General features: G+C 39.2%; 1 protein-coding gene across 2 annotated transcripts in view; it reads right to left on the bottom strand.

Moving 5' to 3' along the window:
• mon2 (MON2 homolog, regulator of endosome-to-Golgi trafficking) overlaps positions 1–15,026 on the bottom strand; it is a 61,035-nt gene extending 46,009 nt beyond the window's left edge. For both annotated transcript variants that reach the window (XM_055155199.1, XM_055155198.1), the window contains exons 1-5: positions 14,570–15,026; positions 3,382–3,445; positions 2,810–2,937; positions 869–1,000; positions 647–776 (exon numbers count right to left, since the gene is read on the bottom strand). In XM_055155199.1, the coding sequence (XP_055011174.1) occupies positions 647–776; positions 869–1,000; positions 2,810–2,937; positions 3,382–3,445; positions 14,570–14,677 (562 nt within the window). In that variant the 5' untranslated portion in view covers positions 14,678–15,026. The remainder of the gene's footprint in view (positions 1–646; positions 777–868; positions 1,001–2,809; positions 2,938–3,381; positions 3,446–14,569) is intronic.
• Between the last annotated feature and the right edge of the window lie 12,221 nt (positions 15,027–27,247).

Raw genomic sequence — 27,247 nt, forward strand, 5'->3', positions numbered from 1 at the left:
TTTGTTTATTTTCTAAAATCACAAATAAATGTAAAAAGAAAAGTTTTAGATGGAACACAGATCATCAGTTCTTAGAAATGAAGCAAAGGTGGAGTATGTAACATTTCTGAAGAAGGGTTTACCACCTGCTTAATATGATTATTTTGCTAGGAAATGAATGTTCCACAGAATGGCATAAACCTCATCTATCTCCACAGACACAAGCAGGTGACACCACCAGGCCATGTTACAGGTCAAATCTGTGAAGAGGCTGGCATTTTTCTTTTCTTTTTTTTTTTTTGTAATAAAAAATAAACCCCCTGCAAAAGGAAAAAATATTGAATACATCATTTGAATCGGCACGGTTCACTTAGGTCCGCCTTGTCCCAGTTTGGTGTGGCTCCTTCTAGCCCAGTTATGTTTTCAAGCTCTGTCCAGGGTCCAGTCCAGACCCCTCAAAGAGAGCCATACAGTTTACTATAGTCAGATCCACTCCAAAGTGAATCCATTCGAAATTAAGCTTTAAATGCCAAACTGTAAAACCTTCCAGCCAAACCCGAACATTATGGGGACAAACTTTTGGTCTGTGTTTCATCGTAAGTTAGTTAGATCTCCAGATGTAAAGTCTGTTTCAACTTTGCTGAAATGCTGTGTTTTTTTCTCTGACCTTTGAACCTTTCGTCCTCAGCCACCATGCGCTCAAACACCACAGTGACCACCTGTCTGACCGTAGCAGCCGCCGTGTTGTTTGTGATGTTATCTTTGGTGAAGTGCAGTCGGAAACACAGCACAATAGCCTAAGAAATAATATAAAATAAAAGTATGACTCAGAAAAATGCAGTAGAGAAAAAATCTAAATCGCAGCTCAATGCTAAAGTGGCAGTTGTACCTTGGAGAGGACTTCATCATGAACCACAGTGTTGGTGGTGAGGAGCACGAGGACAGTCTGCAGCAGCTTCAGTTCTTCTAACCCGTTCTCCATCAGCTGCCACAGCATGTTTATGATGTTTCCCGCAGCCGCCTGGAACAAAGGATAGATATTATATACAGTGTTGGGAAGGTGACTTTTAAAATGTATTCCCCTACAGATTACAGATTACATACACCAAAATGTAGTTTGTAACGGAATCCATTAAATTACTTAAAGTGAGTAACGTAATCTGAAAATTTTGGATTATTTGATATTGTCATGCTTTTTAAAACTACATGAATGTAGAGACGACATCCTGAAAATTCTTGTTTGTTCTCTTCAAATTGTCTGTTGAGCCCAAGTCTCTACGAACAGACTTTTATTTGCTGTAGAGAAGCAAAGACGAAGATGTTTAATCTGCTAAAAGACACAAAAAGCCCAGACTTCCCTTAATCAGATTAAAAATATTATTGATAGAGAAATTATTTCTATGAGAAATCACTGCTGCCTTTAATTATGTCCACCCTACTGTTAGGTGTCATGTTGTTTAATTCTGGTTTAGTCCTGGTTTAGACCTGGTTTAGTCCTGGTTTAGTCCTGGTTTTAGTCCTAATTTAGTCCAAAATGTGAAAACAGGAAAATGCCGCTGTGTAATCTATTTATTTCAACAAAGTAACTGTAAACCAATTACCACTCATTGAAACGATAACTATAACTGAATACAGTTACTCATAATTTGTACTCTGATTACATAACACCGGTACATGTAATCTGTTACTCCCCAACACTGATTATATACCTATGGATCTCACATCCAAAACCTGCACAATAGATCAAATCCTCCTGTTAAGGTGGTTCAGACCAAGACCAGCTCAACATCTGGAGATCTGACCCCGATCAGATCGATTGTAACTGTCTGGATAAAAGACGATTTCCCAAACAAGAAAAAATAAAAGTCAGATTAGCCTTTTATTCAGGTTACCATCAGATTTGACTACCTCAAATTTAAGACTTTTTTAAGAGCTTTTTAAAGACCACTTAAATGAAAATTAAGACCAACCTCGCTCCCATTATGCGGGCAAAAAACATCAGATCCAATTCGAATAATGACCAACCAACTACTGCATCTAGAATCTAAGAGTCACTGTGGATTAAGCCGACACTTCCCCATGATCCATCCAACATCTTCCTCCACTGAACCGATGGTTTACTCATTGCCTTCGGTGCCAGAAACCAAAGTATTGTTTGTGTATACTTCAAATTAGACATTCATTCAGGTTACATGATTTCACGTTGTTGTTGTTGGTTTTTTCCCTCCGTTTAACATCACACTGCAGCCTGGTTGAGTTTACAAAAAAATAGGCTAATGAAATTTAAGACCTTCGTGAAAAAAATAAGACTCGGACAACAAAATGTAAGACCTTTTTAAGACCTTAATTTAGGAACATGAAATTTAAGACCTTTGTAAGACATTTAAGACCCCGCGGCTGTCCTGTTATTGCATAGAATATGACCCACAGTACCTTTCTTATATTTACACAACATGATTGGGTATTGATCGAGTATTGATCCAGAGCGTGAATACAGCACACACCCCACATCCCTGACCATGTGGTAATAAATGATTTGTAAATATTGGCTCCGACAACCAACAGAACAAATTAAACTATGAATAATTTAACAGGTCTCCACTTTTACTGTGGTGAACACAACATCTCTGTGTGTTTGTGCCACATTTTATTGGCTACACTTAACGTCCTTGGTCCTCCCTTTTCTCCCCCTCCTGTTCTCCCCCTCTACTCCTACTACTCCTTCTTCCTCCTCTTCTCCCTATCCTTTTCTCTCGCCTTCCTCTCCACCATCCCACTCTGCCTCCTCCTCTTCTCTCGCCACAACAATTTACCCCCACACACCCCTCACCTCGGACACCACTTCGTGCGACATGAGTCTTTGGATGGCGGCGAGACAGAGCTGTGTGATTTTGGGCTCTTTGGTTCCGCAGCCCATGAGGAAGGGCTGCACCACCTCCGAGCTGTTCTCCTTCAGAGCTGCGGGGACAGGCAGACCACAAGAGCGTGAGACAGATGTTACGACAAGAACGGCAAGAACATCACAGGACGCTGCATTTTCAGTCAGCCTGTAAATCTAACCGGGTGCACTGCTGTGTCTTACTCAAATTAGACTTTACAAAATAACATTACAGTCACAAGCTGTTTTTCACACTCACCTTCTTTGTTAAAAACACCTAAACCAGATCATGAACACTTGTATTGATCACAGACTAAAAATATCTACAAATGTGCATGTGCGTGTGTTTGTTTCTTCATGTTTTGGAGCATAAATAAATCATGGAATAATATATAAACTGTACACTTTTGGCTATCTGAGTCCATTGGGAAGGTTACGGACACTAAGTTGCTATTTTATTTATATGTTATAAAGCAGTTTTTTGGAGTTTTACAAGCAAATGTTACCTTGAAGCTGTCACTCACCTGCCAGTATGTCCGTGTTCCTGGCTGCAATGGTCTTAATCTTCACAATCCCCGACTCGGCGGCCTGAAGGGGGAGACACAGAGAGAAAACATTCAGACTCACAAAAAAAAAAAAAAAAAGAACCACAGTAACAGTTCGAGTTTCCATTGGGTGAACGTGTGGTTGACGAGTCTGTGTAATGAGAGCCACAGGGAAAGAAGTGCGAAGAGCTGGATGAAAGAGTGAGGAATAAGTGAGGTGTGCAGAATGAAATTGGGATTTGAGTTTCATTTACTTGAATGTATTTACTTGTTTGTTCATTATGGATTGTTAGTTGGTAGTCAAGTTGGTAAAAAGCTCAAGGGGAGGATAAAAATGATTGTTTAAATCCAGGAAAGAAGAGTTTGCACTATTTAGATTTAAACTGAATCATGATTGTATCACAGATCACAATAGGCACATTCCACGCCATTTCAACAAATGGCCCATGCACTTCGATCTCAAAAAATTTGAAAAACATACCAAATAGTCCCTTACTATCATGTACCAACCCTGTGAAGTTTTAGTCATTTTCAGTCAATACTTTTTAAGTTACAGCTCATTTAGTGAGGGGAGGATGTGTCAATTTACGGGCCCAAAATACACGTAATTTTTTCTAGGTCGTTTTCACACGTCGATATCTCTGTAAGTAGCACTTAAATTGAAGGAGCTTCATAAAATACATATGTTTGGTACCATATGAAAGGTCTTTTTCTGGTCTTTCAAGAAAAAATTACTACTCACATGCCATAAATTACATGTGAAAATCGGACCATGTTGCGTTTTCTTGTTTTTAACAAGACCCTCACACATAACATATTTCAAATTTTCAACATTTGGTAATTTTTTTTAACAGTCCTAGTACATATCTTGATTCTCAAAAAAAATTCACGGGTCTCCAACACCTACAAGCAGGTTTAAAAAGGGGCTAAAAATGGTAGGCCATGGAAATGAATGAGTTTTATTTTTTTTTTCATTTTTAAGTTCATATAAAATGACAATGAGATGAGATATCAAACTTTCGATAGATGTTATTTGAACACAGAGTAGAGAACAACAAAATTTCAGCCCTCTATGTGTGATACTTACCGAGATATCGACCTGTGAAAACGGACGAGAAAAAATTACAAGCATTTTGGGCCCGTAAATTGACAAATACTTCCCTCACTCAATGAGCTGTAACTTAAAAAGTATTGATTGAAAATCACTAAAATTTCACAGGGTTGGTACATGATGGTAAGGGACCAGCTGGTAGTTTTTTCAAATTTTTTAAAAACATGATGCGTGAGATTTTCTGGAAATTTGATGAAATGGCGTGGAATGACCCAATAATTAGCTCAGGGCATTTTAACTGACAGGAAATGAGGCAGAACAGCAGCACGGCTCTACTACTGATACAGCAAAATGATACTGATCTTGAATATTGATAAATTGGCCAGCTTTACACATTATTTTTTACAATACATGTGTACCAGGGCAAATAAATTTTGCTCAACTACATGGAAAAATCAGGTAGAGTCCCTTCTCTTTAGTATAATTTACCAATCTCTACCAATACTCGACTACGCAGACATAATTTATCAGAACACCTCAGCTTCTAACCTTCGATTGTTAGATGTCATTTATAACAGTATATGTAGGTTTGTATTAAGACGTCCCTATAGAACACACCACTGTCTCTTACATCTAGAAGACACTTACACTTTTTGCAATTTGTGTTTAAATGTTATTACTTAAAGTTCCCACCCTACATAAAAGAGTTTCTGATTCCATTTAGATCAGCATATCATTTCTGTCACACTGAACAATAATTGTTTAATGTTCCTATAATAATAAAAAAAAAATAAAAAAAAAGAAACTGGCCGCAGACCATTTAACTTCAAAGCTCCAAATGAACGGAACAACTTATCATCCTCAATCCGATCAATTACATCAATCCACCAGTTTAAGGCGTCAGTCTTCAGACACTTACACACACTGCTTCTGTTTTCGATAAAAATACATTTTTGTTCTATGTACTTTCTGTTGTACATAGAGTTTCTTTTGTTTTTCTTCACTAATTTACAAATATAGGTGTGGTGATGATAAAATCAGAGGGATGTATGTATATCTTAGGATTCTGTACTGTATAGTATGAATGCTGTCTGTGTGTTGTGTGAATGTTGTCTTTGTTTGTTTGTCTTTCGTTCTGTTTTGATTTGTTGTTTCTTTCTTTTCTGTAAATGCTACTTTTGTTCATGTATTAAGAGTCCCTCGCAAATGAGATGCTACATCTCAAGCAGCTTCCCTTATAAATAAATAAATTAAAAAATAATTTTGGTAATGGAATGAACAGTGCTTCACATATTTGCTCAAAACAAATGCCTAACACTATCCCACAGTATTCTAAGTGAGAGCTAAACATATTTTTCCAGCAGAGTGTTAAACAGGAGGAGAGGAGAAACGAAAACATGTCAGGGCTGACAGCAGGAGGCCCTGACATCAGACTGGATAAATATTCAGTGGTTTATATTTGTGCGTCAGAAACTCAAGTGGCTGTCTCAAAACAACAGCTACAAGCCGACATAACACAAGAAAAACAGGTGGTAACAATGTGAAATGTCTTTGTTGTACAAATTGAGATTTACTATTAGCCTAGTGCGCGATGATTTATGTTGTCAATAATTTATGTTGTGTAAAAAAATTAACTGAAATGTGTTTATGGTTATAGTGTTATATTTTGAATGTTTTTTTAAAGAGGGCTTGCATTTAGCAAATTGCAGGTGTATTCATTGCCCGAGAATACCTTCAAAAACATTATTGTGAGCAAAGCAGCATCTCCACAGACCTGAACTATCTTTAAAAGGTTTTTAATGTAGTAAAATCCAACAAAATATCATATTTCACAATCTAACAAACTCCTTCTCAAAGCTGATACAGGCAAAAATACTGGGCAAGCTTAAGATGTTTTAGTTACCTTTAAATGTTCACAAGAACTCATAAGAGCTGAAAAAGCCCATAGCACCGTGGGAGCTGACAGTGGACTTAACACTTTATTGTGCATGTTTCCCTGGAGTGAACGGCGGCCATTGTACAGGCCGACTCTGCCTGTGACTCACCAACACAACAATAACAATGTGTTCACTGCATGGGTGGCTTTATAGAGACCAAAACCATCACAGCAACAACAAACTGAAAAATCTCAAACACTTAGACTGACTTCTCCAAATTACAACTCCAAATTACAGCTATTTTTCTTTACTATAGGTTTTGACAGATGTTAGAAACTGAAATAAAAATATTCATTGGACTTCAATACTTAAACAAGCTCGTTAGACCCAGACTAACACGTCTGTTTAGGTAGATGTCCAGGCCAGGGGCTGTCGAGGAAACTGCAATATTGCAATACCGTGGTACGATCGATCACACTGCCCGAGGGTACAGGTGACCGCAGTAACTGCATTGTGCATTTCAATGAGGCCCCATGCAGCGGGGTTAACCCATTGAACTATAATAAAATCTTATTCTTATTATAGACCCATGGAATAACCACAGGATAATCATTAACCATGTCGACCCGCGCATCACCAGTACCCAGTGAAAGAACAGGCTTGGTGAACAGTTTGGTCAATATTCACTGTGCCACTCCTCCATGTCTAACTTGAGATGTTCATTTAGATTCAGTGGGGTGATTCAAGGTACACACAGTGCTTGCAGGCGCCCCCTGCAGGCAACTCTGTGGAGGTATACAGTGGTGATACTCACTTCAGGATAATATATATATATATATATATATACATATATAATATATTGGGGATCGTAAGTTGTCTGTAAAACTACATTACACTACACATGCATGTGTCTGTCACTTAGGTTTTATATACATTTTTGTACATGTATTCTTATGGGCTTCTGTGCTCCACAGCACACTCCGCGGTGCACAGGCACGTAAAGTTACCGCAAGGGACATTCTTGAACCCCAGCAGCCCTAGTCCAGGTAATTATATTTATATAAATACAAATAGATAGAACCCTTTCCAGGTTTGGGGGCGGCACAAAAAGCATATTCTATACTTAGCCTTGATGTTAACTGTCAAAAAACATCTGGTGACTCTTGGCCCAGAAAAGTGCTCAAATGTTGCAAAAGTCGTGAAGGAGAAATAGCGACAAATAGAGGAAGAGAGCTGAAGGAATGTCTGGCTTAATGTGGGAGGGACTTACTGTAAAAGAGCATTTGGTTTAGTTATTGTGCTGTGTAGATACAAAATTGTACCAAGAGATTTGCAACGAAATGCAACAAGTTTCAAAATTTCTCTTGGTTATTTCTAAGACAAAAATTCTATTATAATTGGTACAGGAATACAGGCTCCAGCCCTGAGTCATTATGCAATCACTGCAGATAACAATAAAATGACCACATCCTATTGCTGGGTTTCAGATAACATTACAACATTCTATAGGACAATAACATTTAACACAGACGGGGCAGCTACATTTCATATTGTTTTGTTGTTGTATAATGGGTCTAGTCACTAATTTAACTTTTGGTCTAGTCACTAATTTAACTTCCAGGGAAAACCCAGGACACACTGGAGGGACTATGTCTCTGCGCTGGCCTGGGAAACACCTTGGGGTTCCCCTGGAGGAGCTGGAGGAAGTGTCTGGGGTGAAGAACTCTGGGAAGTCTGGGAGTCCCTGCTTAGACTGCTGCCCCTGTGACCCGGCCCCGGATAAGCGGAAGAAAATGGAATGTATATTTCATGACCAAGTACAATGTAATCAACAGGGAAATCTGTCCCTTGCCCCCATCTAAGAGTCAGACAGCACCACAGTATGAAAACCACCAGTAGGGCTGTACAGTCATCCAATCAGGATTATAATATCTGATTCCTGGCTGCATTTGTTGCAAAACTTTAAAAAGAAAATCTTAAAAAGTGAATAAATTCTGGTTAAATATGGCCAATTAATCTACCTCACAAACCACAAAGTCAATGTTCTAATGAGTTTCATAACATGAATCAAAAATACCGTATTTTACGCACTATTAGGTGCTCTGGATTATAAGGCGCACTGTCATTAAATGGTCTATTTTCAAATTTTTATCACAAATTAACCACACCGGACATTAAAGGAAACACAACAGTTGGATGTGTCAGTGGGTTTGTTTGTTTGTTTGTGGCGTTCACGGTGACTCTGGGCTTTGTTCAGTTGTGGCGTGTAGGGAGGGTGCTGTCTGGGACCAATGGATTGTCGGCGTGTTCACAATGACTCAGCTGTTAAAGGGATAGTTCGGGATTTTTGACATAAATCTGTATGTCATCCCCATGAGCAGTGTCGTGCATCTACACTAACTTACCCCCGACAGCGTCCAGTGAGCCGAGATACTGGCCGTTTTCGGTGCTGACGAAAGTAGTCCGGCAAGTTGGCTGGGGACTGTATAAAATATCACTGCGTATCACTGCGCGCTGCCGCCAGGTGACAGCCACTCCTGGTTCACATCCTGGATAATCAAGAGTTTGCACCATTTTTTTATATATATATTCTTATGTATCTTATAAAGGCTTATATACTTATGGCTCTAGCTCTCACGTTAGCTTTCTCGCGTCGCGGCGGTGTGCACATGTAAACACTGCCGAACAACTGAAGAAAATGATGGATCCATGCGCGGCTGTCACCTGGTGGCAGCGCGCAGTGATACAAACAGAGAGAAAATAGTGCCAAGTGATTATGAGGTCTGACTTTTTGGAGGACGATGGTTTTGTGATGCAAATGTATCACTCTTTTAAACACAGATTGTTTTGAGAAGAAAAAAGCTTTATTTTACTGTTCCCAGCCAACTTGCCGGACTACTTTCCTCAGCACCGAAAACGGCCAGTATCTCGGCTCACTGGACGCTGTCGGAGGTAAGTTAGTGTAGATGCACGACACTGCTCATGGGGATGACATACAGATTTATGTCAAAAATCCCGAACTATCCCTTTAAATTGTGTCTAGAAGTGGCACATCGCGCTCGCTTTTTTGGTTCGTTCCTCCGTTCCGTTCCTCATTCGCGTGGAGTGATGAGTGGAGTGTGTCTGTGGGTGTTTTTCGCTGTGCGGTCGCTGTCTGCTCCGTGTGTGTTTGCGTGCGCTGTTGGCGGTGCAGCTTTGTAGTTTACCGAAGTCGTGCTGGGACACCCGAGTGGATTCGTGTATAGGGTGCTCTGGATTGCGAGGCGCAGTGGTGTTTTGATGGGGTTGGAGGCTTAAGAGCACGCCCTATAGTGCAGAAAATACTAGGGGTGTGCAAAAATATTGAAATATCGATATATCGTATCGCTTAATGTGATGATACAGTATCGATATCATGGGCTGCTGTATCGATATATCACCAAGAGTATTTTTGGTATATTTTACTAAATTATTTTGTTACAGAGCTACAGTTTTGTTGCTTGTTTAGAAGAAGGAAACTTTTTTATGCAACACATTTGACATTTTCACTGTTTTGATGAATAAAATGTTTGTGTTTCATATGAACTTTGCACAAAAATTGGTTTAACAAAGACTTTTAGTATCACAGACATGATTTAGTCTTTATTTTTATTGAACTGTACCGAATCAATTTGAAATATATCCTATTGAATCAAAAGCTCACTGTATCGAGATATGTATCGTGTCATGGCCTATGTATCGAGGTATGTATCGTATTGGCAACTTCATAATGATACCCAGCCCTAGAAAATACGGTACATGAAAAAATTACAATTACAATGTCTCTGCCTCTTCTACAAGTTGACTTCTGTCAGCATCATTCCAAGTAATCATGACTTGCACTGAGCAGTCCAGTCCGTTCCCACAATCTAACCACATGCAGATGAAACCCTTGAGTCACTGTAGTCTCCAGGGACACACCAGGAAACAGCTGAAGAACAATCAATATGTGCAGGAGCTCCGTGAGGCTGGGGCTGCATCTCCGTCTGATAGTCCCAGATGGGAGCTCTTCACTGGGCTAAACACGACCACAACACACCCCCACCTCCCCAGCACACTCAAGAGTCAATTATTTTTTTATAATTAAATAAAACTGTCGTCAGTTTAAATATTTGTTATATATTTAGTTTAGTCCCTGTTTTAAGCCTGTTTTTAGTTCTGCTTTAGTTCTGCTTTAGAGCTGAATTTGACCAGCTTTAGTTCAGCTTTAGTCCTGCATTTGACCTGCTTTAACCCTGCTTTAGTTTTGCTTTAGCTCTGCATTTGACCTGCTTTAGCTTTGCACTTGACCTGCTTTAGCCCTGCATTTGACCTGCTTCAGCCCTGCATTTGACCTGCTTTAGACCTGCATTTGATCTGCTTAAGCCCTGTATTAGCCCTGCATTTGACCTGCATTTGGCCTGCTTTAGCCCTGCATTTGACGTGCTTTCGCCCCACTTTAGTCCTGCTTTAGTCTTGACTTTAGTCTGATTTTTGTCCTGTTTAAGCCCTGTTTTAGACCTCCTTTAGCCCTGCATTTGACCTGTTAGCCCCGCTTGAGCTCTGCTTTAGCCCCGCTTTAGCCCCGCTTTAGCCCCGCTTTAGCCCCGCTTTGCACAGTGCTGTTCTCTCCGTGCCTGCACTCGAGCCCCACATGGCAGCACTACACGACACAAAAGGCCCATTTTCATCTGTTCCTGACGTAATGAGACAAACTTCTTCCCCCATAAACGACACTTACTCTTCTGTCACATCTGCAGCTCTACAGTCCTTTCTGTGTGGGCTTTGCATGTTCTCCCTGTGTCTTTTTCACCCATCTTTTAGTGAAGTGCCTGGGGACCCTTCTCCACATCTGACCCTGAATGCAGTACTTTTTGTAGTAGTAGTAGCTGTAGTAGTAGTAGTAGTAGTAGTAGTAGTAGTAGTAGCTGTAGTAGTAGTAGTAGTAGTAGTAACAGTAGGGGTAAGCCAGAGCCCAACAGAGAGAGAGTCTTTACAGCCGTGTTCAGGTCAACAGAAACTCTGATTCAGAGAAGCATGAAAGACAGACCTGTACTCACATCACTCCGGCCGCTTTTTCACGAGCTGGTGTTACAAGTGTTTAATACTGCACATCCAGTCATTTCTGTCTACAAATGAGTATTAAACTACAGACCAAAGTGTTGCTAATGAAGTTAAAAATAGTAATAACATACAGATACTAATTAATGCTAAAACAGGCACCGATAGAGCTGCTCGATTATGGATAAAATCATTATCACGATTATTTTGGTCAATATTGAAATCAGGATTATTCAAATGATTTTTTTTGTTGTTGTTGTTGTTGTTTTTGTTTGTTACAAGATACATGTATTCAGCAATTCTCTATCTCTCATTCTCTCAAAAAAAACCAACAACAAAAAAAAAAAAAAACATATTTTGTTACAGCGCTATAGTGTTTTGCTTGTTCAGAAGAAAAAAAATGAATTCATGGGAAACATTTGACATTTTCACTGTTTTGATTATTAAAATGTTTGTGTTTCATATCCACTTTTGCACAAAATTTGGTTAAACAAAGACTTTTAGTGTCACAGCCATGATTTAGCCACTATTTTTTATTCAACCATATCGAATCAATTTGAAATATATTGTATAGAACCAAAAAAGCACTGTATCGAGGTATGTATCTTATCGGCAGCTTCACAATGATACCCGGCCCCAAAATAAAAACACACTTTCAAATTGAAAATAAATATAGGCTACAAATCTGAACCTTAGAGCAATTTTACAATGTATAAAACATAAAATGAATAAATAAATATATACTTTGAACATGAAATAAGGCAGAAAAACATAAATGTATCCAAAATTAACTATATATCCAGCTGTTCTACAATCTCTATATTTAAAAAATTAAATAAACACTTATTCATATAAAAATAGCTTAACATAAACTTTGTTAAGCTTTATCGTTTCATGAGTTTGGAGATCGTTGGACACACAAATCAAAATCGCAATCAAAACTCAATTAATTGCACAGCCTTAGGTACTGATACTAAAAAGTTCTGTTATTTTTTGTGAATAATTATAAGCTCTTGTCTGTAATATTGAGGGTTTTTTTTTTAAATATTGTGATATCTGTAGCAAGCACTCATGAAAGCCTTTTCCTTAGAATCAAAATCGAGTCTGAAATCAGTTGCTAATGTGCACTTAGCTTTGTTTTCTATAAGCATTTCAACATTGAAGTTATCATTTCTGGGAAAGTGGCTTCGCGGAATAGAGAGGAGGTTCTGCTCAAGTGCAGAATCCAAGGACAAGGTTACATACTTCTGAGAAAAATAAATAAAACAGGATACAGTAGAGATTCTACAACTGTATAACTTAAATGAGTCATGAGTTCATTCTTGACCAGTGAGTATATTTACATGTGTTTTTTAAAATTCATTAAATAGTTCAATCATAATGCAGAATCTTTCATTACCACTCGACTGTGTTGTTTCTATTTACCATAGTTACAATATTTGCATCCTAATTTCACTCTCATTTAGTCTCTGAAATATGTTCCTTCTGTCTGGAAAGGAGCTTAAAGTTCAGGAAGTCTTAGATTTTATGAAGTAAAGTGGTTCAAACCGGCTTTGACAGTGCTATGATGTTACTGTAAGTGCTATGACGTTACTCTACGATCAGTGGTATTCTCAAACCACAACATGACATCACTGCAGACACGCATCGCTGCCTTGGTGAACTCAAGTCAGCAGGAAAATTACATTCAACACGTAAAGTCAAAAGCTAAAAAAAAAGGATTGGGAAAAAACACAAACAGGACAGAAAATGGCCTTGATCTCATACAAACCACAGTGTAATATTAAAAAAAAAACGATTGAATATGGCCAACATACTGTATGTCATCCATACATTTGCCTCCGCTATGCTAATGCGCTGTGTACAATCTTATTCATGATCTAAAACTCAAGTGGACTCTGTAAATCATGTGTAAGTTCAAGTTTACAACCTATATCTCATTAAAACAATAGATAAAACTCAATAAACATGACGTGCTTAAAAATAACAGCAGACAAATCACAGCAGAAGTGTGTCAAACATGTGCATATCATTGTTTATGGCAGGCATGGGCATTTAATTTTTCCATGAGCCACATCAGAAACAGAAAATATTGTGGAGGCCTAAATGCTGAACTCAATTCTGCATAATATTAATTGCGCTGGTTAGACTGGGAAGAGTTTATGTTATGACTAAGCAATGAAAAAGTGAGGTTGTCTTAAAAAAAAAAAAAAAAACATAAAAAACACCTCTAGAATAAAAACAATGCAGCTTTAGTCCATGCATGAGGTAAAATGATAAAACATGTTTATTTTATAATTACAAAGGAGTTTAAAGGGGCTGGTCAGAGTCAACCAAAGGGTCGTATGTGGCCTCGGAGCTGAACAATGCCCAGGTCTGGTCTATAGTGTGTACTGTGTCCTTAAGTATCTGTGTAGTGTACCGCTGGACAGAAAAGTCCGTCCAAGTGAAAGTGTGTCAACAATAAAGTGGCATAAAACAAATAGTGTTTAAAAAGCAAATATATCCTGAATCATGCTGAAGGACACGAGTCATTTCAAAGCGGCACTATGCAACTTCTGGTTTAGTGTCTGCAGGTGATGCCACCAGGTCAAGTTACAGGTCCGATCTGTGGAGGGGCGACCCCACTCACAGTAAGAATATACGTTTTTCAAGGTATTTTACAGCAATAAAAACTGTAATAAAGGTAAGATATAGTCTTAATGTCATACTGTCATACTGTGGAACATTTGAGACAACGCAGTAACATCTCCATGGAGACGAGCAGGTGCGCACCCGCAGAAAGGTTCCACAGTGCACCTTTAAACCATTAGCTGTTTAGACTCGCGGCGTGATTAGTTTGAGTGGCACACATTAGCTTTGCTGTAACTTTTGACATAATAACCTTACGTTTTATAGTTAAGAGAAGATATTTTGGCAATTATTATTATTAAAATACGTGAAATGACTTCATTTCCCGCGTACACTTGTAATGATATGGTGTGTTTCCACGCGCAGAGCCACAAACCGTCCTGAGGCTGACATGGATGTAGACATGGCTCTATGAGCTGACACACCGAGCTACTGTGGCCTATAAAAGCGGAAAAACACGACTTCAAATCACAAATGTTCCCAGAAAACATGTTATGGAACAGCACGAAGCAGCAGCGTCTGAAGATGCTAACCAGCCCGGCTAACTCACCTCTTTGACGGGGGGGAATTTCTTCTTGCACTCCATGGACAGAGAGCGCAAGTCCGTCTGCATGTTCTCCAGCAATTTCTTCACGGCTTCGGGGCTGCTCGTCGACATCGTGACGGTGTTTTAGACAAATACAATAATCAGGTTTAGATCTTAAGGAATGCAGGTTAGCATTCGCCCCCAGCTCACTCAGAAAATCGACGTTTATTCGTCTCCCTTTACGAAAATCCTGCCAAAACGCGTCGGTCCATGAACACTATGTCCCGCTGGATCTCTCCCGAAGCGCAGGAGAGGCGAGGGGCCGGGCTCATGTGTCCCCGGCTCACACACGCTGCAGATCGACGCGTTTGAGAGGCATCCTCGGGTAAAACATGCTGAAATGTGGATATATTTGTCAAATGGAGCGGCCGTTGGCCATCAGCTGCGGCCGTGTCAGCTCCTCTCGCCTTCCCACAATGCCTCAGCGCACAGTGACACGTCATTCGGACTTCCGTAAACAGAGACCGATCGTGCAGACAGAACACACCGCCATCTGCTGGACAATGGAAGAAATGACAGGAAGAAAATGCTTTTTTTTTCTTCTTCTTTTTTTTTCTTTTTATTACAGAAAATACGGAAGGCCTGAGAGGCAAGAGAAAAATAAACAAGAGGCAGGTCAAGTGTTTGTTTTTTTCACCAACTCAAAAAACAAATAATTATTTTTTACAAAAAAAAAAAATCTACAATTTTTTTTTTAACATTTTTTTTCTTAAAAAAATCGTATTTTGATTTCTCTTGAGTTTTTTTTTTTTTTTTTTTTTTTTTTTTTTTTTGTCACTGTTGATGATGTCACTGATGAAAAAAGATAAAATAAAATAAGACACTGCTCAAAGCCTAAGTGTTTTCCCAGTATATTCCTCTAAATACCAAACTTCAGCACCAGTGAACTGGTGGAGCAAAATCTCCTGCCGTTAGGTGCTGAGTTAGGACATGAGAGGCTGGGGTTCAAAACTCACCTGTTCCTTTTTTTTTTTCTTGATCAGCCACATCAACAGTGGAAAAAAAAAAAAAACACACAAGAGAAAAAAAAAAAATTTTTTTAGCATTGCAGAAAACATAGCAGCAAGACAAAACATCAGAGTTATATACATTATGAAGTGCAGATGGAATTGCTGTGGCATCAATGCAAAGTCCAGTTTACAGTTATGGCAGGAGGGAGGGAGGGAAAATATACATATACATTCATACACATAAACATACATAAACATACATACATACACGTCTTTTTATTTTTATTATTATTATTTTTTTCCTACTCTATGGGGGTGGTTTGCAATTTATTATACAGGAAAGCAGAAGGAATGAAATAAAAAATAAAAATAATGTCATAAATTAAATAAAGCTATTCTATACTTCTTATAGATATTGTAAGTTTTAACTGCTTTTTTGTTTTGGACCTGTTTTATTCTTTGAAAATATTGCTGGATTTCGATATTATACTGATGAATATTTGGTTTATTTTGAGCCCATTTGGTTTTGTGTATATGATACTTTGCCAACATAATGAGAGTCTGAATGAGGAATCTGAGATCTTTGGGGATGGAGGGGCTGGTGAAATAGAACATGACTGTTAGGATTTGGTTTTTGTTCTCTCCCCCTCCCCCTTTTGTTGAGGAGCTTGAGTGTGGCAGGGGGCGTGGCTTCTTCCAGAGCAGATGAGACACACCTGCAATCAATTCCTTCATCAGCCTCTGTATTTAGCCCTGGTCTTCTCACTTTGCCAGATAATTCTGTCCTGTTCAGTTCTATCAGGCTCTTGGATATGTATCCATTTTGCTTGCTGCTAGTTTTGGACTTACCTGTTCCTGTTTTCACCCAGGTGTCTCCGTGGTTGTCTGCCGTTGCCTCTGGAGAAGTCGGCCAGCTCCCTGCCTCCTCAGCCTGCCTGTTCATATGAAACACAAACATTTTAATCATCAAAACAGTGAAAATGTCAAATGTGTCACATACACGAGTTTCGAGTTTCCAAGCAACGAAACTGTAGCTGGGCCCGGTCAAGCAGAAGTACTATACATCAAGGCCAAAAATTCAAGTGAATGCATCTGATATAAAAATGTATTGAACAGATACATATGTACTCTAGTTTATGAAACTGTTGACCTTTTTTCTGTACCGTTTTTGGTTCTAAAGTTCCATACGTTTTAAACAGACCATGTATGAAACATGGAACAAAAATTATTTCCGAAATTTCAAAGACCTGCAAATCATGTCAATAAATGGATGTATTTCATCATATCTTGTGTTATTCCATCTTTGAACTGTTGATGAAGGTTTTTTTTTTTTTTTTAATCATATTTAAAATGATAAAAATTTGCTTGGAAGGACTGACATATTTTATAGAAATAGTTTCCTTTCATTTTGAAGTAATAAAGTATTTGGAAGAAAAAAGCGACAAATGATGTAAAATCCTGCACCTTCTACTTGTTTGTACAATTTTCTCTCCGTTACCATGACCTTTCTTAATAAAAAATCTCATGAGTCAAAAAGTAAGAGGTTTTTCAACCTAATCTTGTACCATATGGTAGAAAACTATATGAAGCAAATATTCAAACCAGTTTGTTAAGGATATGGAAGTGAGAACCAAGAGTTATCACTGTTTGGATTTATTGCCCAAAAAGTGCTGCATATTTCATTCCCTGTGTTACCGACAATTTTTTGTCAACAACTTGAAAGAATATCACAGGTTTAACTTGACCCTGTTGGAGTGTAACTCTTTCCTACATTCTGATATTTTACTTATTTCAATAGTCCCTCTAGTTTCTGAATAAGAGACATTTGAATGTAAAAAAATCTGCCCCGGTTTCCCTCCGTTACTGCTTGACCGGACCCAGCTGTAACAAAATAATTTACTAAAATATACCAAAAATACTCTTGGTGATATATTAATACAGCAGCCCATGATATTGATAATCAATATTTCGATATACACACCCCTAAAATTAAGAGGTCATTGTTATTTTATTGGGCTGACTGTTTTCTCCATCTGAGAGGATTCAAACTTCAGTACCTACACTGAAATGCCCCATGTTTTGCAGCTTTACCAGCAGCTTAAACATTTGAATATGATTTGAACATATTATTCCCGATCGCTCCGTGGCTCCCTCCATTTTTCTCTCTGCAGATACATCTCTCCCCAGTTTGTGTAGCAGGCGCCAGCCATGGAAGAAGATAAGATCTTGTTAAACATGGCACCCATTGTTGCTAAATATTCCACTGAACAGATTTAATTAGGAGATCCTACCTGCACTTTTTGTAACTCTGCAGATGAAACCGTGTCTTTTTTTTTTTTAAATGTGTGTAATCACGATTGTCATGGTGTGAAATTAAAGCATTTGGTAGCAGAATATTTTCAGACACAATTTCTAGAGGGGAAAAAAATTAGGGCTGGATACAAAATAACATGAAAATAACATAAACCACATCATTAATGTATTCATATCCCATTCAAAATACTATATCTTGGATTGTTTTTCCCGTGTGCGCACGCGTGTGTGCGCACGCGTGTGTGCGCATGTGTGTGTGTGCCTTACTGTGTCTGTCTTTTGCTTTTGTAACTATAAGGTCCACAACAAAAACAAGATGGTGAGACATCTCAAGGAGCTTATCCTCCATATAAATAAATACAAATAAAAATTTTATAACCCCATGTTCTTGTCTCTGTTAAAATGTTCTTGCTTCGCCTGGTATGTTCCACAGTAGCATCTCCATCTCCGTGGAGATAAGATGATATCAGGATAGTTACAGGAGCGCTGATGCAAAATTAACAAGACTAATGATGCCATATTGTGGAAGATTCCAGGCAAAGAAATAACATCTTCATGGAGTCAAGCAGGTTGTGGACCCTCCAGCTTCCACCTGTAAACATGAAAAGAACTCCTTGTGCTCGCTGGTGTGTGGTGGTTTAAGAGCTGTACATGTTGTGGTTTCCACCTCAGGGATGTGGGTTTCCTCCTGCCTCCACCACTAAAGCCAGTCAAGAGTTCATTTTCAAAAACAGATAAGAGACATTCACTTGATGCTTTTAAGTCTCATTTAAAAACTCACTTTTACTCACTTTTAACCAGCAGAAGAGACGACTAAACACAGGGAGTCAGTGTTTCAGATTCATGCAGCTAAAACCTGGAACAGTCTTCCTCAACATGTGAGACAGACTCGACTTTAACTCTGTTTAAATCCAGACTCAAAACACTTCTGTTTAGCTGCATATGACTGAAAGGTTTTCATTTTTCATTCTGCACTCTTCTCTCTCATTTAAAGTCTCTGTCTTTTTAATTTTATGATGATTATTTATGTTTTGATTTGTTTGTATTGTGATTGTAATGTATTTCTTATTCTGTGAAGCACTTTGAATTACTCTGTGTCAGAGGTGGGACTTGCAAGTTTGGACTTGGACTCGAGTCAGACTTGAGTCACTATTTTTAGGACTTGTGACTTGACTTGATAAAATGGACGAAGCCCTGAGACTCGACTTGGACTTGAAGGTCAGTGACTTGGGACTTGACTTGGACTTGAGGCCTGTTCTGACCATAATGATTCACACAAAAGTCTAAGCTATATTTGGTACTTTCATTTAAAGACTTGAAATGACTCAAAGCAGACGACTTGGACTTGACTTGGACTTATAAACCAGTGACTTGAGACACGACTTGGACTTGCCTGTGTTTGACTTGGGACTTGACTCGGACTTGAGGTCAAAGACTTGAGTTCACTTGCAAAACGATGACTTGGTCCCACCTCTGCTTTGTGTATGAATTGTGTGTCCAAATACATTTGCCTTGCCACTTTGGTCAAATTAAATATTAAAAATTAAATAAAATCACAAGTAAAATGTGCTCTACAGATAAAGTTGGATTGGACTGAAAAAAGCATCAGAGGTTTGCAGTTTACTCTCAGTATGGTCATGTTTTCAAAAGCCATATGTATTTTACTACCATCAAAATATTACTCCAACCTTTCTTGATAAAATCCACTATATGTTCGTGTCATTGATATCTCTAGAGGATGGTAAAAAAAAAAAAAAAACTGACAATTTTTCAAAATGGAGATCTCTGTTTTTGCTATTCAACTCTTATATCCGTCTGTTTGCTTATCTTCACCGCAATTTTATCTTTAATTTTCCACCACCAATATTTGGAACGCTTCCCAAAAGATTCAAATATAGTTGCAATGAAAAAAAACATATGTGTTGAACAGTTTCTGCTTCACTGTTACAAAATTAAAATACTTCTTTAAAAAATCATTACAGGGAAAATAACACATTTTAAAATGAGTTTCTTTGTCTTTAGGACAGATTGGAAGTGAGAGGCAATTTGTTCACATTTTTGTTCATGATATCAAGTGGAAAGTCTTTAAAATGCATTCTTTCTTTTAATTCCTTCTTTGCACTCTTGCATTCTTGCCTCTTTGCATTCTTGTGTCCTTTCATTCTGCAGCCTTGTTTCCTTGTTTCCTTTCTTGCGTCCTTTCATCCTTGCGTCCTTGTGTGCTTGTATCCTTTGTGCCTTCCTTCCTTGCATCTGATGTGTAATCATTTATATCTCTTGTATTGATGAATAATAAGACACTGGTGAGTTATGAAATACAAATAAACTTTATTCAGATACAACAAGTGCCCAGGCCTGTCCTGGTCACAGACCAAACAAGTGTGTCGTCTTCTCTCCTCTCCAGAGCATCTGTGTGTATCAGGAATGTAAAACTACATCTAGATCAAAGTAGAGTGACTTTTATTTCACAGTCATGAGATAATGAACTTTGACACTTGAAGACAACAGGTAAAACATAAGAGTTTCATTGTCTCAGAGCATTTTCCATCTCTCCCCGGCAATTTTGTTCATCTCGGCCAAATTGCTTAAATTAAATTCATAATAATAATCTCCCTCTGCTCAGCCTTGTGTAGGATGAAGGTGTTAGGAGGTTTCTTGATCTATGGCTTCTTGACAGCATCAGTGTTGTTGCTGCTACAGACATTAAATAAGTAGATCCACTAACAGAGACAGTTGTTTGATCAAGTTACATCAGGAATTTGGATATATACAAGCTCTGGGCTGCACACTATATCATAAAAGCAGATCTATATGAATCCCATTTCATGGAGGGTGGAGACAGTTGTGTCTGCTGAACTTTACATATGTTAAGCAACATATGTTACCTATGTAACATGTTGCAAAACTAATGCTAATATGTCTCCAGGAAGAAGAGCTGATAGATCATGGAGGCATATTCAATTCAATTCAATCAATCAATGAAAATACTGTCCCACTTTAACTGTATGTTTTTAACTGTATGTTTGAATAGTATTTCAATTGTTTATGTTGTTATAATAAATAAATATATATTATTATTATTATTATTATTATTATTATTATTATTAATGACTGGTCTGGATCTTGGGTAGAAATACATCAATTTACACAAAGACTGATTGACATTAAACTTTTATTTACAACATAACATGTTGATCACATGTCCTTGCATCCTTGCTCCTTTGCTTCCTCGTGTACTTGTTTACTTCATATTTGTTGGCTGCTTGTAGTAGACAGTCTGAAAGGGAGCTGTTGAACTGTTGTTGGGTTGGTATATCCAGTCATTTGTGGGACTGTTTGGTTAGAACCCAGTGGTACCATCATAGCACAGTAGTTCCATAAAGGCTGAGTGGGAGCTGCTGGAGCTGTGGGGTGGGTATAAGCTGCAGGTGTTGTTGTGTTGCTTTTCCTTTTCTTCTGCCCATAGTTATCAATGGGGGACCACCCTGGGAACTCTGAGCCGCTCTTGCCTGTTCGAAATATGGGGCTTGTTCATTGTCTGAGAGCTTTTCCCATCTCGCCCCGGCGATTTTGTTCACCTCCGCCGAATTTGTGATATTAAATTGTTGCATAATAAGCTCCCTCTGCTCAGCCTTGTACAACATGAAGGCGTTAGGAGGTTTTTTTGACTGACTGGTGCTTGGGCTGTGTTACTGGCCTTTCCTATTGGTCCAGTTATCTGGAACATTGTTCTCCCATTGATTGTAACTGGACAAAGATTTAAGGCTCTGACAACACATGGCATTTGAGCATTTGCCATTTGTGTAGATGGTCCAGGCACTTGCTGGTACTGGCTCCAGGTTGGTTGACTGTTCCCTGTGTTAGACAGTACGACTCTCTCTGGAGGATTGGAGTGGACCATCGATGTCGCTGGCTCAACGTGACGAGCTGTAGGTAATGTTATTGTTGGTGCAGCTGGTCTGGAGTAAGGTGGACTGTTCCGAGGAGCATAAAAGTTTTTCCTTGGAGAAGGTCCGTGTGAACTGGAGGACCCCGGTGTTGCTGGAGAGTCCAGTGCTCGTGAGTTGCTCTCAGTGTCCTTCTCTTCCTCTGTAACGGGTTCCAACTCCTACAGAAAAAAAAAAAACAAAACACTTTAAATGATCTACCACCACATTATGACAACTGTTTTATGGTTGATATAAAGAAATCCCTAGCAAAAGTTTGAATAGCACTGTCTCTATGTGTGACTTGTTTGTGTGGGATGGGAGTTTACCTTTGATGTAGACGCCGTTGTGCTGCTGGCGTTGGGTGATTTTCTTTCACCACTGGCTTGTTTCTCCACCTGCAGAGGGCTCTCCGCTCTGGTGTAAGGATTGTCTCGAGGAGAGTAAAAGTTTCTTCTTGGAGAAGGCCCATGTGATTTGAAGGGCCCTGGTTCGGCAGGAGAGTTCATTGTCCTGTTGTGCATGGATATCTGTAAAAACACACAAATACATTTAAACTCAACACACTTAAGAGCCAACATCATATTTTACACTTTAAACTACTGCAACACATAGTCATGTTTGATGGTGTTTTATTAACACTGTCTACAATCTGGTCTTTGAATTCACCATGTGCATTTTGACATATTTCATCACTCCAAGCTACAATTTTCAGATTAGGTGTTATGTCCAGACAGTTACTCTATAATTACTTTTACTTGAGAACTAGTTTCCCCAAATACCTTTTACTCTTACTTGAGTAACTTGTTGAAACACTATGTACATGTACTTAAGTCCTATTATTTTGAAGTAACAAGTAGTACAATCATAAAACTCATGAGTTGTGTGTAGAAAAAACGTCATGGACCAAAACATGTTGACAGAGCAGTCCAGTGTGAGTTTGTTTTTCATTTGTGTCTCGTTTTCAGAGTTACAGTGACGACTAACAGCGACTACTTACCACGTATCCGATGTGAACAGGAGCTGAAGCTTTGTTTGAGCTGGTGACTTGTAAAAGTTGAAAAGTTGAGGAGAGCTTGAGATATGCTGCTATCTGTGTGCCGTCCTGGACGAAAGTGGACAAACTGAACACAACTCTACCTTATACACCTGCGATGAGAAGCCACATCACAGGATGTACCATGATGACGGACTTCTATATGCTAATGAGAGAGGTTTTTCCATATATTTGAAAGTAAACAATATTGTGACCTGACTTAACTTGGTTAGCTGCATAGAAAAATAATATGATCTTCCCAAATCAAATACATGGAATCATCTTAATCCATCATCAATAAATATATGTGGTGTAACAGTCTGGTAAATACTTGAGTACTTTTGAAACTTTTTGTAATAGTCATAATAAGTGAAATAGTCTGACAAAACCTGCTCTATTTACCAACATTGTTCATCAGCTGTTTTAATATTTATTGCACTGCTAAAATGACGTGTTTACAGAGGTTTTTGTATCAAACTGTTGTGTAGGGCTGTGCAAATCAATCCTAAGTATTGGTGAATCAATACCAAAAGAAGTTCCTCTGCACAACAGCGCTGTTTGTTTTGTTTGCAACAAACAGCACCGTGCGATGACTCCATCAGCCGCGCAGGTGTGAACACGAGTCACAGAACCACAGGTAACAGCGCCTGAACACAGCACAGCCCAAAAGTCCCAGCACGAGTGCACTTCTAGTACAGCAGGTGCTGGGACAGATAGTCGTGCTCGCTGGACGGTCCTGAGTAAATCCCGCGCCTCAGAGATACTGTTATGTGCTGTGTGTCCTGTGTGCTCTGTGTGTTATATACATGTATTATTTATCCGATATCTGATTGGCACATAACATTTGAGTCCGGATCAAGTCCACAATCATCGGTGCCGATTTCCGATCACGTGATCAGATCGGGACAATCCTAGTTACGACACTGTAAAAGCTGCCATTTTGAATGTCTACCAATTGGTACCTGAGGCCTACGGACAAAAATTCAGACAGCACTCCAATGTCCCGAGTCATCCCTACACCCAGTTTGCTAGAGAGAAAGGGAATCTCTATGGCTACGTTCAGATTGCAGCCTGAAGTGACCCAAATCCAATTTTTTGGCCTCTATGTGACCTGTATCTGATCTTTTAATGACAGTCTGGACGACACGGATTAGATTTTTTCAAATGTGACCCAGGACACTTGGATATGTGCTCCTGAAACTGATACATATCTGATCTTTTGACATGCGACTTCAGTCTGAACGGCCAAAGTGCATTCATCCACCTACACGTTATCAACAAGACACAAACGTCACTATTCTGCGCTGAAGTAGGTGAAAATTGTTAATGAACTCTGTGTCACTGAAGTGAAGCACATCACCACTCACCACTCTTGGCTCCGTCTCCACATCCACACGTTCCTTTGAACGGATGTCGCTGCTGCTGCCCCACAAAACACCACAACCAAAAACCTCGTCCTTCTCCTTCTCAATCTCCTCCTTAAAACAAGTCAGTTGTTCATGTTCAGGCTCCGGTACGAGAGGAACTTTAAAATCTCCAGGTGCTTGATGCTGCGTCCATGTTTGGACAACTTCTGTAAACACAGAGACGCTCGCTGTGGTTGATGTCATCGTGTCTCCAGTGTCACATGTGGGACACTTTCGGGCTGTTTAATGTTCACACTGGAGTCACATACAAGTCACATTTAAGTGTAAATGTGAACGACCTCGCAAAAACATCGGATTTCATAAAAAAACTCAGAATTAAGCATTAAGCCCTGCAGTCTGAACGTAGCCTTTGATAAATGGTGCACTTCTGTTAAGGTTTCTGATTTGAGTGCACTCCGTGAGCTCATTTTGTTGGAGGACTTTAAGCAGTGTTTGCCTGAATGTGTTGTTTTGTATTTAAGTGAGAAAAAGATCCAAACCCTTTCTGACGCTGTCATTATAGCAGATGAGTTTGTATTGTTTCACAAAAGCAACTTCCCTGTGAATCCCCCCAAGTGTTCCTCACATTTTCCTGTTCCATCGGTATCACTGAAAGTAAAAAGACCGAAAGACCAGAGAAAATGTTTCTACTGCCATAAATCTGGACACCTCATTGCCAACTGTCCAGCCCTAAAGAAAAAAGCAGAACGCTCTGCACCCAAACCAAGTGTCAGTTTAATTCAGTCTGGTTCAACACCTTAACCACTGACACTAACCAACATGGTTCTATTTCTTAAAATCCTGCTTAAAATGTGTTCATCACACTCCAGCCTCTCGACCAGTCTCTTTTGTTAGATGAGTGTGTTTGTGTGTGTCTGTATGTGTGTCTGTGTGTGTGTCTGTGTGTGTCTGAGTGTTTGTGTGTGTTTGTGTGTGTGTGTTTGTGTGTGTTTGTGTGTGTTTGTGTGTGTCTGTGTGTGTGTGTTTGTGTGTGTCTGTTTGTGTGTGTTTGTGTGTTTGCGTGTGTCAGTGTGTGTGTGTGTTTGCGTGTGTCTGTGTGTTTGTGTGTGTCTGTTTGTTTGTGTGTGTCAGTGTGTGTCTGTGTGTGTCTGTGTATTTTCGTGTGTGTCATTGTGTCAGTGCGTGTGTCTGTGTGTGTTTGTGTGTGTGTTTGTGTGTGTTTTGTGTGTGTCAGTGTGTGTCTGTGTGTGTGTGTCTGTGTGTGTTTGCGTGTGTCAGTGTGTGTGTCAGTGTGTGTGTTTTGTGTGTATGTGTGTTTGTGTGTGTGCGTTTGTGTGTTGTTGTGTGTGTGTGTGTGTGTGTGTGTGTGTGATGTGTGTTTGTGTTGTGTGCGTTTGTGTGTGTGTTTTGTGTGTGTGTGTGTTTGTGTGTGTGTGTGTGTGTTTGTGTGTGTGTGTGTTGTGTGTGTGTGTGTGTGTGTGTGTGTTGTGTGTGTTTGTGTGTGTGTGTGTGTGTGTGTGTGTGTGTGTGTTGTGTGTGTTTGTGTGTGTGTTTGTGTGTGTGTGTGTTTGTGTGTTGTGTGTGTGTTGTGTGTGTGTGTTTGTGTGTGTGTGTTGTGTGTGTGTGTGTGTGTGTGTGTGTGTGTGTGTGTGTTTTATATGTATATTATATAATTTATTAATTTTTTAGTGATTCTGAAAGTGTCTTTGAATGACTCTCCCCAAACACACTTGACTTTTGATAAATATGTAGAAATGTCCCAGTTCCTTTGAGATCACAAAGGTTGCAGTTTGGGGAGGGATTTGATCTTGAATCAAATGTCTGGAGATAAATATGTTCTGTGAGTAAAACTGAAATCAATATCATGATGATTAGGATTTCTTGATGAAGGTTGCACATTCTGCCAGATTGTTTTCCAAGAGTCATGGAGATCTTCTCCACTCCACCTGTGTGCTGTGCAACTGCTCCCAAACTCACTCTTACCACTGTTACTTTTTACACTTTGTGGATCATTTCCAACTCAATAGTCAGGTTTTTCTACGGGACTCTGGACTGGGAACCCTCTTCATTGTTGGCAGCTGGTTGTAATATAAATTTGTCTTATTTTTGAACTGAACTAAATACTAAAAAGGAAATGACCTGAATTCTCAAAAAAGTTAAAATATTTGACAAGGAACTTTTAATTTAATTTATTTTATTTTTTTGCAGAAATGCTTTCATATATGAACTCTTTTATTTTAGGGATTTTCTGTCAAATACATTTCAGTTTACGCAATCAGAATCTGTGTTTTTTAATTCTTATGCCACAGTGAGGCGCCAGTGGCAAAAAACTGTTGTTCTGTTCTTAGGCAAGACACTTCACCCACATTGCCTAGTGTGAAAGTGGTGTGTGTGAGTGATGGTGGTGGTCGGAGGGGCCGATGGCGCAGATTGGCAGCCTCGCTTCTGTCAGTCTGCCCCAGGGCAGCTGTGGCCACAATAGTAGTTTACCACCAGTGAGTGTGGAGTGACTGAATAATGAACTGTAAAGCGCTTTGGAGATCTTGAAAGGCACTATATAAATTCAATCAATCAATCAATTATGGAACCTCCATAAGCAACTCAGTATCTTCTGTGTCAAGTCTTGATGTGCTGATTGTCATAGACGATAGTTCAACCTCGAACTACAGTAGTGGAGACACAAGCATCTGTCACATGAGGAACAGCAAGTGACCAGTGAACATGCAGTGGTTTAAGTCATTATCATAGATTCTTGAATTCTGCCACTGACGCAGAAACACAACATCTCCAGCCTCCAGGAGCAGAGTGGCTCCATTGGACGATTTGCCATTTTCACTTAACTGATGTTCATAAGCAAGACAAATTTGTTCTCCATCTTCACCAACAGAGCACCTTAAAGGATGTGAAGCATCCATTGGCCCATAGATGTAGAACTCAAAGTGGTAGGCCCCTCTGACCGGGTGCAAGTGAAAAAACCCTGTAGGATATGTACATAATGTTAGTGTTGGTAACACTCACATACATCACTGTAACATGTGGGAGTTTATTCA

Source organism: Boleophthalmus pectinirostris, unplaced genomic scaffold, assembly GCF_026225935.1.
Source record: "Boleophthalmus pectinirostris isolate CB_2022bp ecotype Guang Dong unplaced genomic scaffold, ASM2622593v1 HiC_scaffold_2, whole genome shotgun sequence".
NCBI classification, from domain to species: domain Eukaryota; kingdom Metazoa; phylum Chordata; class Actinopteri; order Gobiiformes; family Gobiidae; genus Boleophthalmus; species Boleophthalmus pectinirostris.